Below are 12306 nucleotides of genomic sequence, written 5' to 3'. Positions count from 1 at the left end.
GAAAAGAACGTGAACTCTGCGGCAGTGCACCAAGTAGGCTGGCGAGGCAAAGCTGTGCTTTGCTGGTCAGACTCTTTCCAAACCCTCAGGATCAAAGACAACACGAACCCAGGATAGCACTGCCTGCCCATTTTGTTTTGCAGGGCCCGACACTGACTCTCCTCCCAGAGGTGCTTTTCGAGGCACTACCTGCTGTGGGCTTCGAGTCGAATAACACAGCTAAGGAAGCCTATGGTACGGGGGCTTTTAAAATAAGTTACTCTTGGCATCCCTAGGAAACACTTAAGTCTGTCCAAAGATCAAGCAATTGAATGGTGAGGTGATAAATAACCTTTGCCTCTCCATTTTTCCATTACCAATCTTGTGCCTTGTCATTTTTTCCCCTTCTCTAGTTTCAAAATGCACTCTTTTGAACACACCCTGTGTTTATCGCCCGTCTCCATGTATTTTTAGTTAATGTTTCATGAGAATATCTAGTGGCGGATTTCATGTTTCTCACTGCGAGTTTATCCTCACACTTGAGAACACAGGTAAAGAGAAACATAAGAGACGAGAGATGGGCCTGGCAGAGCGGAACAAGTGAACATTTCAGACCTATGGGTTGTTTTTCAAGTTCTGTTAGTGTTTACTACAAGCATAAGTTCTGACAACAAACAGCATTGGGCCTTGCTTATTATTTTTTTAAAGATTTTATTTTTAAGTAATCTCCACACCCAACGTGGGGCTCAAACCCATAACCCTGAGATCAAGAGTTGCATGCTCTACCGACTGAGCCAGCCAGGCATCCCAGCACTGGGCCTCTGTTAATCAGAAATCCTCCCTTGAAACTATAGATGCGTAGCCTGAAAGACTGTTAACCAACACTGTTCCAAATGTCTCTCTTAGGGTTAATTTCATATGCACACACCCTATATATACAACATATGCCATGTGCTATACATAACATATATCTGTCATACAATATGCAGTTATTAAAATTATATAGTTGTATATCATATAGTTATTAAAATCATTTCTTTGATATGGACTCAAGAAATATGACAATCGCCACGTTGATTTTAGCTCACAGGCGGTAATTTAAGAAAACCGATGATTTAAGATGTCTTTACCACATTTGGAGAGATTTGAATTTGGCCTGTGATAATGGCATTGTGGTTGTGTAGAAGAATCTCCTTGTCCTTACAAGACAAGATTGCTGAAGTATTTAGAGGAGAAATCGGTCTGCAACTGATTCTCAAATGAATCTGGGCAAAAGGTAGGTTGGGTGTTCACTGACCACTCTTGCAACTTTTCTGTAGATTTGAAATTTTTTTTTAAGTTATTGGAAGAAAAAGATATTTTTTTTTTGCTGTGATTGTTCAACAAAAGCTGACTTCCTCCCAAGTAAAACAGAGCATAAGCATAAAACACTAGAAATTCTCTAAAATCTTCATTAAAATGCATTGCCAAAATCAGAATATTTTTGCATAAAATCTTACAACTAAAACCAAAATGCTTATCTTTACTCCAAGAAGCGAGTTCATATATATTCAATACCAGTGGGTACCAAAGTCAAAGAATCTGTAATAAAAACAAGAATAACATCTACAAGGACAGTGAAGGCACATAGAGTGATAAATGCTCAGGACTGCTGGGAAGTTCTTAAGAAACTGTAAGATTTCACATTTGTTCTCCAAGGTAAATAAGGCCCTAGAAGTTTAGAACTGAAAAGTGTCAGAGAAAAATACAGTCCAATAGCTCAATGCTCAATTTATACATGATATAATGAAGGGTCAGAGAAAATTATACAAGCGTGGAAGTGTGCAAGTATTTAAAACCTGATGAGGACTCTTAAAGTCAATCTGAAACCCTGTATTGCGAGTTATAATCAGTATTAGATTAATGCCCTTTGGAAACGTCCTTGTTCTTTCATAGAACTCTTTCCAGTAGAAATAAATTTAGTCTCCAATTTTAAATCCTGGCAGTTCCACAAGTTTGAAGTATTTCCAACTGAATAAAAGTAAGTCAAGTATTTTCACAAGTTTTTAGAATGATTAACAAAATATATTGGGGGAAAAATAGTTATTCACCTGAAACTAATGTAAAATTGCGTGTCAACTGTGCTTCGATTAAAAAAAAAACTTTGTATATATGGTAAGGAAAGAAGTAATGAGAAAAAAAGCAGATACGAGACCAATAAATAATAGAAGAGTTGAAAAATGATCATGCGACTTGGTAACCTTGCTTTGCCAAATAAAACCACAAGTTACTGTGTATCTTCTCCTTGTTTCTGAAGTCTGCTTCTCAGTGATACTTCTGTCCATTCATTCATTCAGTTGTTCAAGTATTTAAGGACCTAATCTGTACAAAACACCACAGGGACTTCCACAGCAACGCTGCAATTTCTTAGACTATATAGTATTGACCACCCACGATAGCATTTTTTTCTGCATATGAAGAAAGTTACTTTTTCGAGCCTAAATATGCAGCCAAATTGAAAAATATACAACTCTCCATAGTTAAGCTTTCCAAAATGTGAACACTCAGCAAATACAGTAATGCCACATTGGAGGGAAAATACAATGTAAGGGGGGAAAAAATCCAAGTTTACTCTTGGGACTCTGAACCATGAAGCAACTGTTAAGGTGGCCATTTATTGGATCTTGCCCTTAATTATGAGGTTCATGCAGTCTCAAGCTTGGGTTTCAAAAACCATTAATAATTACCCTTAAATGGCAAACAAAAGGAAAATTTCATAATCAGGGTGGTGAGTCCGTAAAGACTATAAAAGTCACGATCCTGCTCAACTCTTCGCACTCCTATTTGATTCTTCTAGCTGCCTTGCTGCTGGGCAACCAGGTAAGTGTGATTTTAGTACTTCCTGGAGCTCTTTCTGCTTCTTTTCAGAATGGTTGTCAAAGATACAGGTCAGGAGAGAAAGTGGGTTTGTGCCATCTAAAGATATTACCAGTAACTTAGAGGCTAAAAGCTGTGGTCAGGTTTCTTCAAGGCCACAGCCTACAGAGCACAGACCAGGTACATAAAATGTGGAGAATGTCACAACTACTAATCAAAGTGTAAGGCTCCAGGGACTATCTCGTAACAGATGTACTCTAAGAATACACACTGAACATACTAAGATGATTATTTTTACTACACCAAGGAAAGAGCCCAAAGGCACTGAAGTGTTGGCAATCATCGGTATAAAACTCCAGCTCAGCTTTCTGGTGAGCTCATTCCTTTCCCGATTTACAGGACACCAAAATGAGTGCAAAAAAGTCTCCTGAAGAACTGAAGAGCATTTTTGCAAAATACGCAGCCAAAGAAGGTGATCCAGACCAGCTGTCGAAGGAGGAGTTGAAGCTATTGATTCAGACTGAATTCCCCAGTTTGCTGAAAGTGAGTGCACAACCACAGAGCCCATGAACGGGGACTCTGATGGTGACAAGGGAGGACAGGGGAGGGGAGAGGCTGAGGAATGCAATACCCATCCGAGCTGGGTCTAGGCCAGAGCACACAGCAGACAAGGTGCGGGCATCTGTTGAGCAAGGGCACTTGAACGTGTTTCCCTCCCTGATGGCAGACCACATTTCAGAAGGCAAGTACCTGGAAAGCAGGTTCCAAGCCTTCTATGCCCCACAGCCTGGCACAGAACTCTCCATGACCAGCCAGAGTAAAAGGAAGCAATAATCGCATTTTCATGAAGTTAGACCTACAGGACCCCCATGTCACCCTGGGTTCAGCACCTCTGTGCCAGGCTTCAGGAAAACAAAGAGGTCTGCAAAAACATCATTGGTTGGCCTTGGACGTGCTTCATTGTTATAGGTAGGATCTGTCAAGAAGACCAATGCTTATTTGGCAATCTGAAAAGAAAACCCACTTTGCGCTGACAAATTGCCATCTGGCGACACCCATTTATATTTCAAAAGCATTTAAATTTGTGTTAATTTGTGTTAAGCACCTAAATCTGTGTTAATGAGGCAGCCATGCATTGCTAAACAACTTCCAGGAAGGGATTAAATCTCTTTAGCCCTACAGTTTCTTGTCAAAACTGTTGCAGAGTTGTCAAAATCAAAGTGCATCTTGGGGCAATAAAGAAGAGAGGCAGGCTGATTCTCATTGCTCCAAAATACTTTCTTTCCTTCACAACTAAAAGGGATCTTCAAAATGGAAGCACAACTGTTTCATCTGACTTGGTTACTATTTAGCTGTAACTTCAGAAGAAACCATTTGCTGCCCAGATTTTGTCCCTTCTGCCAGTATGACGTGTGAGAAGGTTCTCACTGTAGTTGCCGAGGTTTCTGTTTTTAGTACTAAAGAGTGGCTGAATTCAATGACCTTATAATCCAATCTTGCCTCATTTTCTTACAGTTAAAATATAAAGTAACTTTCAGAAACAGTTAAAAGTGTTAGCAGAAAAGGGGATTTTTTTTTAACTTTCTGGATTTTTATTTTATTTATTTATTTTTAAGTAGGCTCTATGCCCAACGCAGGCCTTGAATTCACAACCCTGAGATCCAGAGTCAGATGCTCTACCAAGTCAGCCAGGTGCCCCAGTAAAGGAGACTTTTTAATTAAAAATTAAAACAGGGGCGCTTGGGTGGCTCAGCTGGTTAAGCGTCCGACTTCAGCTCAGGCCATGATCTCATGATCTCATGGTTCATGGGTTCGAGCCCCATGTCGGGCCCCGTGCTGACAGCTCAGAGCCTGGAGGCTGCTTCAGATTCTCTGTCTCCCTCTTTCTCCAACTCCCCTTCTCAAGATCTCTCTCTCTCAAAAATAAAAATAAACCTTAAAAAAATAAAACAAAGGTCTTTGAGAAAGATTAAAATCCTTTTTCTAATGTTTATTTATTTTTGAGAGAGAGAGAGAGAGAGAGCGGGGGAGGAGCAGAGAGAAAGGGAGACATAGAATCTGAAGCAGGCTCCAGGCTCCTAGCTGTCAGCAACGAGCCCAACGCCCACCTTGAACTCACGAACCCGGAGATTATGAACTTTGAAATCATGACGTGAGCTGAAGACAGATGCTCAACTGACTGAGCCACACAGGCGCCCTGAGAAAGACTAAATTCTAAAAAACACTCTGAAGTTTTTCCAAAAGGAAGAAAAATTGTAATAGGAAGGAATAATAATAAAAGAAAAATAATAATCAGGAAAGCCTAGGCAACCTACTCAAATAAGTGGTTTTAAAAGTTAAGACTGAGGAGGGAGATGCCCAGGTGGCTCAGTCGGTTTTGTGTCCACCTTCAGCTCAGGTCATGATCTCACGGTTTCTGAGTTCAAGCCCTGTGTCAGGGTCTCTGCTGTCAGCAGAGACTGTTTTGGGTTCTCTGTCCCCCTCTCTGCTTCTGCCCCACTCGCTCACTCTCTCTCTCTCTCAAAAATGAATAAACAGTTATAAAAAAATAAAAGGTAAGAGCAGGGGATTTTTCTATATTTTCCTATGGTTTATGTTTTTACTACAAAAAGCACATGACTTACAATTTTGATAAAGGTAGGAATCTGCTTACCAAGTCATGTACCTGATTATATTTTCATAGCGATTACTAAGGTTTTCCAAGCTACAGTCTTTCCATCATCACCTTGCATGGTTTAGAATCTAGTAAATGCCTCAGGAAAAGCGTTTGGTATTTATACAACAAATGCTGAGTAACTAACTTAGTTTAGTCTTCTGATGGCAGCAAAGTACCAAATGCCTATAGGAATCTTAGGGGTTAAAACATATTTTGATGTGGCGATCAGTTGTACAACAATGTCAACATACTTAAGAGTAGTGAACTGTTCACTTAAAAATAGTTAAGATAGGGGGGCGGCTGGGTGGCTCAGTCAGTTAAGCATCTGGCTTCAGCTCAGGTCATGATCTCACGGTTCATGGGTTCAAGCCCTGCATCGGGTTCTCTGCTGACAGCTCGGAGCCTGGAGCCTGCTTCGGATTCTGTGTCTCCCTCTCTCTCTGCCCCTCCCCTGCTCACATTCGGTCTCTCTCTCTAAAATAAATAAACATTTAAAAATTTAAAAAAAAAAAGTTAAGATAGGGGTGCCTGGGTGGCTTAGTTGGTTAAGCGTCCAATTCTTGATTTCAGCTCAGGTCATGATCTCACGGTCCGTGAGTTCAAGCACCATGTCAGGCTCTGTGCTGACAGCTCAGAACCAGAACCTGGAGCCTGCTCTGGATTCTGTGTCTCCCTCTCTTTTTCTCTGCTCCTACCCTGCTGGTGCTCTCTCTCTCAAAAATAAATAAACATTAAAAAAAATAGTTAAGATGGTAAATGTTGTGTGTTTTTTACCACAATTTAAAAAAAATTGAGGGGACGGGGGTCGCCTGGGTGGCTGAGTCGGTTAAGCGCCTGACTTTGGTTCAGGTCATGATCTCACAATTCATGAGTCCAAGGCCCGCGTTGGGCTCTCTGCTGTCAGCACAGAGCCCACTTCAGATCTTCTGTCCCTCTCTCTCTCTCTCTGCCTCTTCCCCGTGTGCATCCATCCATTCTCTCTCTTTCTCTGTCTCTCTCTCTCCCTCAAAAAAAACATAAAAAAATTTTTTTGAAGCTGATTTATAAACTAAACTGTTATTTCAATGAGTTTCCTTGGTACTATTTTGCCACAGATAAACTCCTACCTGAAAGGCAGAAATATAATGGCTTTAAGATTGGAGTTTTAGGGCAGAGACAAAAATTAAGTCTGCATAAGACACTTCAGAGTCAGGGGGCACCAGGGTGGCTCAGTCGGTTGAGCTTCTGCCTTCAGCCCAGGTCATGATCTCACAGTTTGTGGGTTTGAGCCCCGCATCGGGTTCTGTGCTGACAGCTCAGAGCCAGGAACCTGCTTTGGATTCTGTGTCTCCCTCTCTCTGCCCCTCCCCCGCTCACACTCTGTCTCTCTCTCTCTCAAAAATAAACGAATATTTTTGGGCGCCTGGGTGGCTCAGTCGGTTGAGCGTCCGACTTCAGCTCAGGTCACGATCTCGCGGTCCGTGAGTTCGAGTCCCGCGTCGGGCTCTGGGCTGACGGTTCAGAGCCTGGAGCCTGCTTCCGATTCTGTGCCTCCCTCTCTCTCTGCCCCTCCCCCATTCATGCTCTGTCTCTCTCTGTCTCAAAAATAAATAAACGTTAAAAAAAAAAATTTTTTTTAAATAAATAAATAAACGAATATTTTTAAAATATTAAAAAAAAAAGAAGACACTACAGAGCCAGTAGTCAAAAAGGAGTCAGGCTTAACATGATCTCTTGTAACATCTCAAGCAGTGGTTCTCCAAACGTGGTGGGTCCTGGACCAGCAGCATCAATATCACCTGGGAGCCTGTTGGAAGTACAGATTCTCAGGCCCCACCCCAGGCCTAGTGAATCAGAAATTCTGGGAGTGGGAACTTGTCCATCTGTGTTTACTAAGGTCAGCAAGCCCATCTGGCGACTCTGATGCACGCCAAAGTGCGAGAACCACGGCTCCAGTCATCCTGCACAGCGTAGAGGTGGGCCGCAGCCCAGGGCTTGGGAAAAACTGGTGTGATTCGCAGTTAAGAGGTTAAGCTCTAGGGTCAGTGTTTGAGCCTCAAGCCCTCTCTTTACTTACAAGCTGCAGAACAAATCAGCAACTGTCTCAGAGCGCCAGTTTCCTCATCTGTAAAGTGGATCTCCTCCAGGGGGCGGTTGGGGAGCACTTAACAAGCTACAGAAAGACCCGGCACAGTGCTGTCTAGGTTATATGCTGGCCCAGCCCTGGGAGCCAGACACAGAACTGGCTCCCAGGAAAACTTGGGGCACGAACCCTCCAGTGTTTGTGGGCCGTGGGCTCCTTGGCAGTCCAGTGAAGCCGCAGATTCCTTCTCAAAGGAATGTTTTTAGAGGCAGAAAGAAAAATAGATCGCACAGAAAACCAATTACAGTGGATCCTTGTACAACATGGGTACAAACTGCGAGGATTTTTTACAGTACAGTACTATAAATGTATTTTTTCTCCCTTGTGACTTCCTTAATAACACTTTTCTTTTCTCTAGCTTCCTTTATTGTAAGATACAGTATTTAATACATGTAACATACAAAATATGTGTTAATCAACTGTATATGTTATCAGTAAGGATTCCAGGCAACAGTAGGCTATTAGTAATTCAGTCTTGCGGGGAGGCAAAAGTTATCCTCAGATTTTCGACTGTGTGGGGGGTTGGTGCCCCAACCCCTGCATTGTTCAAGGGTCAACTGTATATTAAAATGCACATTATCAATATTAAAATAATAAATGTGTGATATAAGAAAAAAAATAAAAAGATAGCCAGTTCAGTGACAGGGAGCATGACTGCAGCTAAAGTTGGTCTTTCCACCTCCAACCGTGTAATTGAAACTTTAGCTGCCTTCTTGAGACACAGACCCAGTGTCTCTCATTTCAGAAAATGTGTAGCAGTAACTGATTTATTTTCTCTCCTCTCCCTATCCCATCCTTCTTGTCTAAAACCAGGGCCCCAGCACCCTAGATGACCTGTTTCAAGAACTGGACAAGAATGGAGACGGAGAAGTTAGTTTTGAAGAATTCCAGGTGTTAGTCAAGAAGATATCCCAGTGAAGGAAAAAAAAACAAGACAATGTATCATTCCAAAAGAAGAGCGCCTGGGATGTGGCCCTATTCTATATGGAATCACTAATGTCTCTGGTCAATTCTTTGCAATTATAACGGTTTGGCTGTGAAGGCCAATTACTGTTAATAAAGAAATTCTTACACATGTCTCTCCTTGTCAAGTCCTGACCCCCATGGCTTAATAGATTTGAAATAACCTTAGTCTAATGCATATAATTATATAGATTTTTTTTTAAAGGCTGAGAAGAGTTCCACGATCTTCACGAAGACTACAAACATGGCATCGGAGGCTTGGAAAGAACTCTGACGTGCCAAACCAGGGCCCTTACTCCAGTCTTCCACCAGAAGGACCCTTTTCCTGCTCTCCCTCCCCAGCCACTCAGGGCTCACATCATTTCCAGTTCCAACCCCTATTTCACTCTAGTCAATAGCTAGTGCGGAGCAGACTTCAAAAAACACATACTTGTCTTAAAGTCACCTCTGGCGCTTGCTGTGGTTTTTGAATCAATGACCCTCTCCGGGAGCAGAAGCATTACAGGACCAAGAGTCAGTTCTGCTCCATCACCGAGGGGGCGGCCTTGGTTCTGGTATGTAATGTGTAAAATAAAAGGCACAGGAAGACAGAGGGCCCTCCCAGCTCTGGCATCCCGTGCTGCCGGGACTCTCAGGATCTGAGAAACAGCTTGGGGGAAGGCGGTGGAGGTGGGGGGTGGGGGGGGAGTGTTGCTGGGGAATTTAACCAAAGAAAAGAAAAATGACTTCTAACCTTACCAAGAAACAAGGCAGATTTTTATACACAGTGAGGAAATGTTTAAATACAATTTGTATCATTCTAATTCAATACAAGAGCACTCTCATTGCACCAAAAACTTCAAACATTTCTAATGACTAATTACATTCCACTGCAGGGATACCCCATAATAGTCTCACCTATTTCCCCATTGTGGGACACTTCGACTGTTGTCATTTCTGATTCTTCTAAACAATGCTATACTAATGAGTAACTGTTCATACCTCTGTCAACACACCATATTTCCCTCCTTAGGAGAATTTCTGAGAAGTAAATGTCTGAGTTACAGCGTATGAATATTTTTATGGTTTGTGAAATAGACCACTTAATTGATTTTCCAAAAGGTTGTATTGATTCGGAAATCTACAAACAGGTAGGAGAACGCCAGCTTCAATCTCCAGACAGCATTAGTTGGTCTCATTTTAACAACTTCATTAGTCACCATAGTGCACATCTTCTACTCATTTCTAGTTTTCAGAGGGATCCCCATTGACTTTACTGCTGGATATGGGTTTGTAAAAGATAATCTTTCTCTTGTTTAAGAAGTCCCCTTCTCAGGACGCCTGGGTGGCTCAGTAGGGTGCCACCCTGGAGAGTACAGTGGGTGGCTCGCCTGGGTGGCATCCGACTCTTGATCTCAGCTCAGCTCTTGCTTGATCTCAGGATTGTGAGTTCAAGCCCCACATTGGGCTCTGTGCTGGGCATGAAGCCTACTTAAAAAAAAAAAAAAAAAAAAAGTCCCCTTCTCTTCCTAGTTTGTTAAGAGATTGTGAGCAGGAAGGTTTGGGTTCTACAGATTGCCTACCGAGCATCTATGGAGACATGGGGGTTCTCTGTTTTGTCTGATCAATATAATACATTAACCAATTCAACCCCCAGGTTAAACATGCTCAATTATTCTGTAATACTGTTAAATTGGGCACTCTCGTATTTTATTTCAGATTTTCACATCTTTATTAATAGCCAACATTAGTCTATAGTTCGGGGTTTTATTTTTTGTTAGCGGTGCTTTGTTGACTTCTAATATCAAGGTCATGCCAGCTTCCCATTTTAGCCTGAATTGTGGCTCTCAATCTGTCCCTCACAGAATATATGTACGTAATCTCTTTCAACTCCAACATATATAAAGCAACTACTACGGACAGGACATTACACAAGATGCCAGAGAAATAAACTTCTAGCCCTCTGAGATCCTAAGTCCGTAAGTCTGGGATCAGGTCAGGGAAAGGCTTAATCGAGAAGGTAGTATTTCCAGCTGGAATTTGCAGGAAGAGCCTTGAGGGGAAGCGGCAGCACTGGGCTTCAAAAAGAGAGAAAACACCCCAAGTAAACACATCATGTGCAAGTTCAAGGCAGTTTCAGAAACACACATACTACATTTTGGGTGCAAAGCCAGCTACGAGGAATTAGAGGACACGAGGGCTTTAGATCATGAGAGTCCTTGGTTGCCATGATAAACTAAGGTCAGAAGAAAGGGAGAGGAAGGGTGTAGGAGGCATAAAGTGATGTGAATGTGCTTTAGGAAGATGAGGTGGCAGCAAGAAAGAGGTTGCAAGGGGTGGGGGGGTGTCAGCAGGGTGGAAGCTGGGGCTGGGCAGGAGGCCTCCAGGGCAGATGGGGCAAGCTGGGAAGGCCTCCCGGTGGCAATGCACAGGAAACGCAAGGTAGAGATACCTTCTCTACCTGGCTAAGATTTACTGACTTGGACAAATTATCGTCTGACAGTCTTCAAGAAGGGTGAAAAAGCATGAAGGGTTGTATGTAGCATGGGTGTACATGTCTATTTCATTGGCTTCCTTGGCCCGGTTTCCAACAGTGAGCTCATCTCCCACATCCAACAGGATTCACCTGAATTTCCTCTTTTTTTTTTTTTTTTTTAAATATTTATTTATTTTGGGGAGACAGAGAGACAAAGTGCAAGCAGGGGAGGGGCAGAGAGAGAGGGAGACACAGAATCGGAAGCAGGTTCCAGGCCCTGAGCTGTCAGCACAGAGCCCTATGCGGAGCTTGAACCCATGAAGCACAGGATCATAACCTGGGCCAAAGTCAGACGCCTAACCAACTGAGCCACCCAGGTGTCCCTGAATTTCCTCTTGAATCAACAGTACCAGCTTGTCAACCACAAAACATCAATCTTCACTAGACTGTAGGCTCTACCAGGGCAAGGATTTTCATCTTTCACTGAGGTATCCCCAAGTCTAGCTCAGAGCCTGGCATGTGGGACAGGTTCAATAGCTATTTGCTGAATGAATGATTCCTGAGTATCCAGTCACTAAATCCCATTGATTCATTCCATAAAGCTGCTCTGCCAGCCAGACCTTTCTACTCTAACTCCTGCTCCAACCCAGCTCCTTGGATCGCAGACTGAGGCTGCCTTAACATTCAACCAGGTACTGTGTCTGGAGTCTTCTCTCCCCTCTCATATCTGTCTATCTGTCTGTCTGTCTGTCTGTCTGTCTCTCTCTCTCAACAGTTGAATCTTTCTCAAGCACTCGTTCTATTGGAAAGCCTTCAGCTACGAGTACGGTATTTGCATACTATGTCAAAGTTGACAGGTATTATGTTACTGGTTCCCTATTGCCTTCAGGATTAATTTTGACACTGATACTCAAGGACCCCCACAAATCCGCACCAATCTCCCCTACTTCCCACAACTTCCCTATGGGAGCCATATGCTTCAGCCAACCCACTCGGTATTTTATAGGCAAATCTTGGACATTCCGGCCTAGCCTAACCTTCCCCTCCTCTCTATAAAGTCTCCAAGCCTTTGACAACCATCTCTTCTTACTATAACCCACAGTATTTTTCCCCTGACTCTGAATTCTTAAGTATCTAAGGTCTACCTGTGCTGTGCAATACTGTAACAATTAGATCACGTGGCCACGGACATTTAAATCAATTAAAATTCAATGAAGTTTAAAGTTCAGTTCCTGGGCCACACTAGCAACATTTCAAGTGCTCCATAGCCCCCAC

At 42.7% G+C, this 12306-nt stretch overlaps 2 protein-coding genes across 5 annotated transcripts in view; one reads left to right on the top strand and one right to left on the bottom strand.

Annotated features, from left to right (window-relative positions):
• The window catches only part of CTPS2 (CTP synthase 2), a 106086-nt gene that overhangs the window by 43368 nt on the left and 50412 nt on the right, over positions 1-12306 (bottom strand). The window lies entirely within an intron of this gene.
• On the top strand, positions 2708-8692 carry S100G (S100 calcium binding protein G). Its single transcript, XM_019417992.2, has 3 exons — positions 2708-2838; positions 3235-3378; positions 8427-8692. The coding sequence occupies exons 2-3, from the start codon at positions 3244-3246 to the stop codon at positions 8529-8531; spliced, it is 240 nt and encodes a 79-aa protein (XP_019273537.1). The 5' UTR covers positions 2708-2838; positions 3235-3243; the 3' UTR covers positions 8532-8692.

This window comes from Panthera pardus, unplaced genomic scaffold (genome assembly GCF_024362965.1).
Source record: "Panthera pardus isolate Hobbes unplaced genomic scaffold, ASM2436296v1 HiC_scaffold_27, whole genome shotgun sequence".
Taxonomy (NCBI): domain Eukaryota; kingdom Metazoa; phylum Chordata; class Mammalia; order Carnivora; family Felidae; genus Panthera; species Panthera pardus.
The sequence above is the reverse complement of the archived record's forward strand: the minus strand, read 5'-3'. Positions and strand labels throughout refer to the sequence as shown.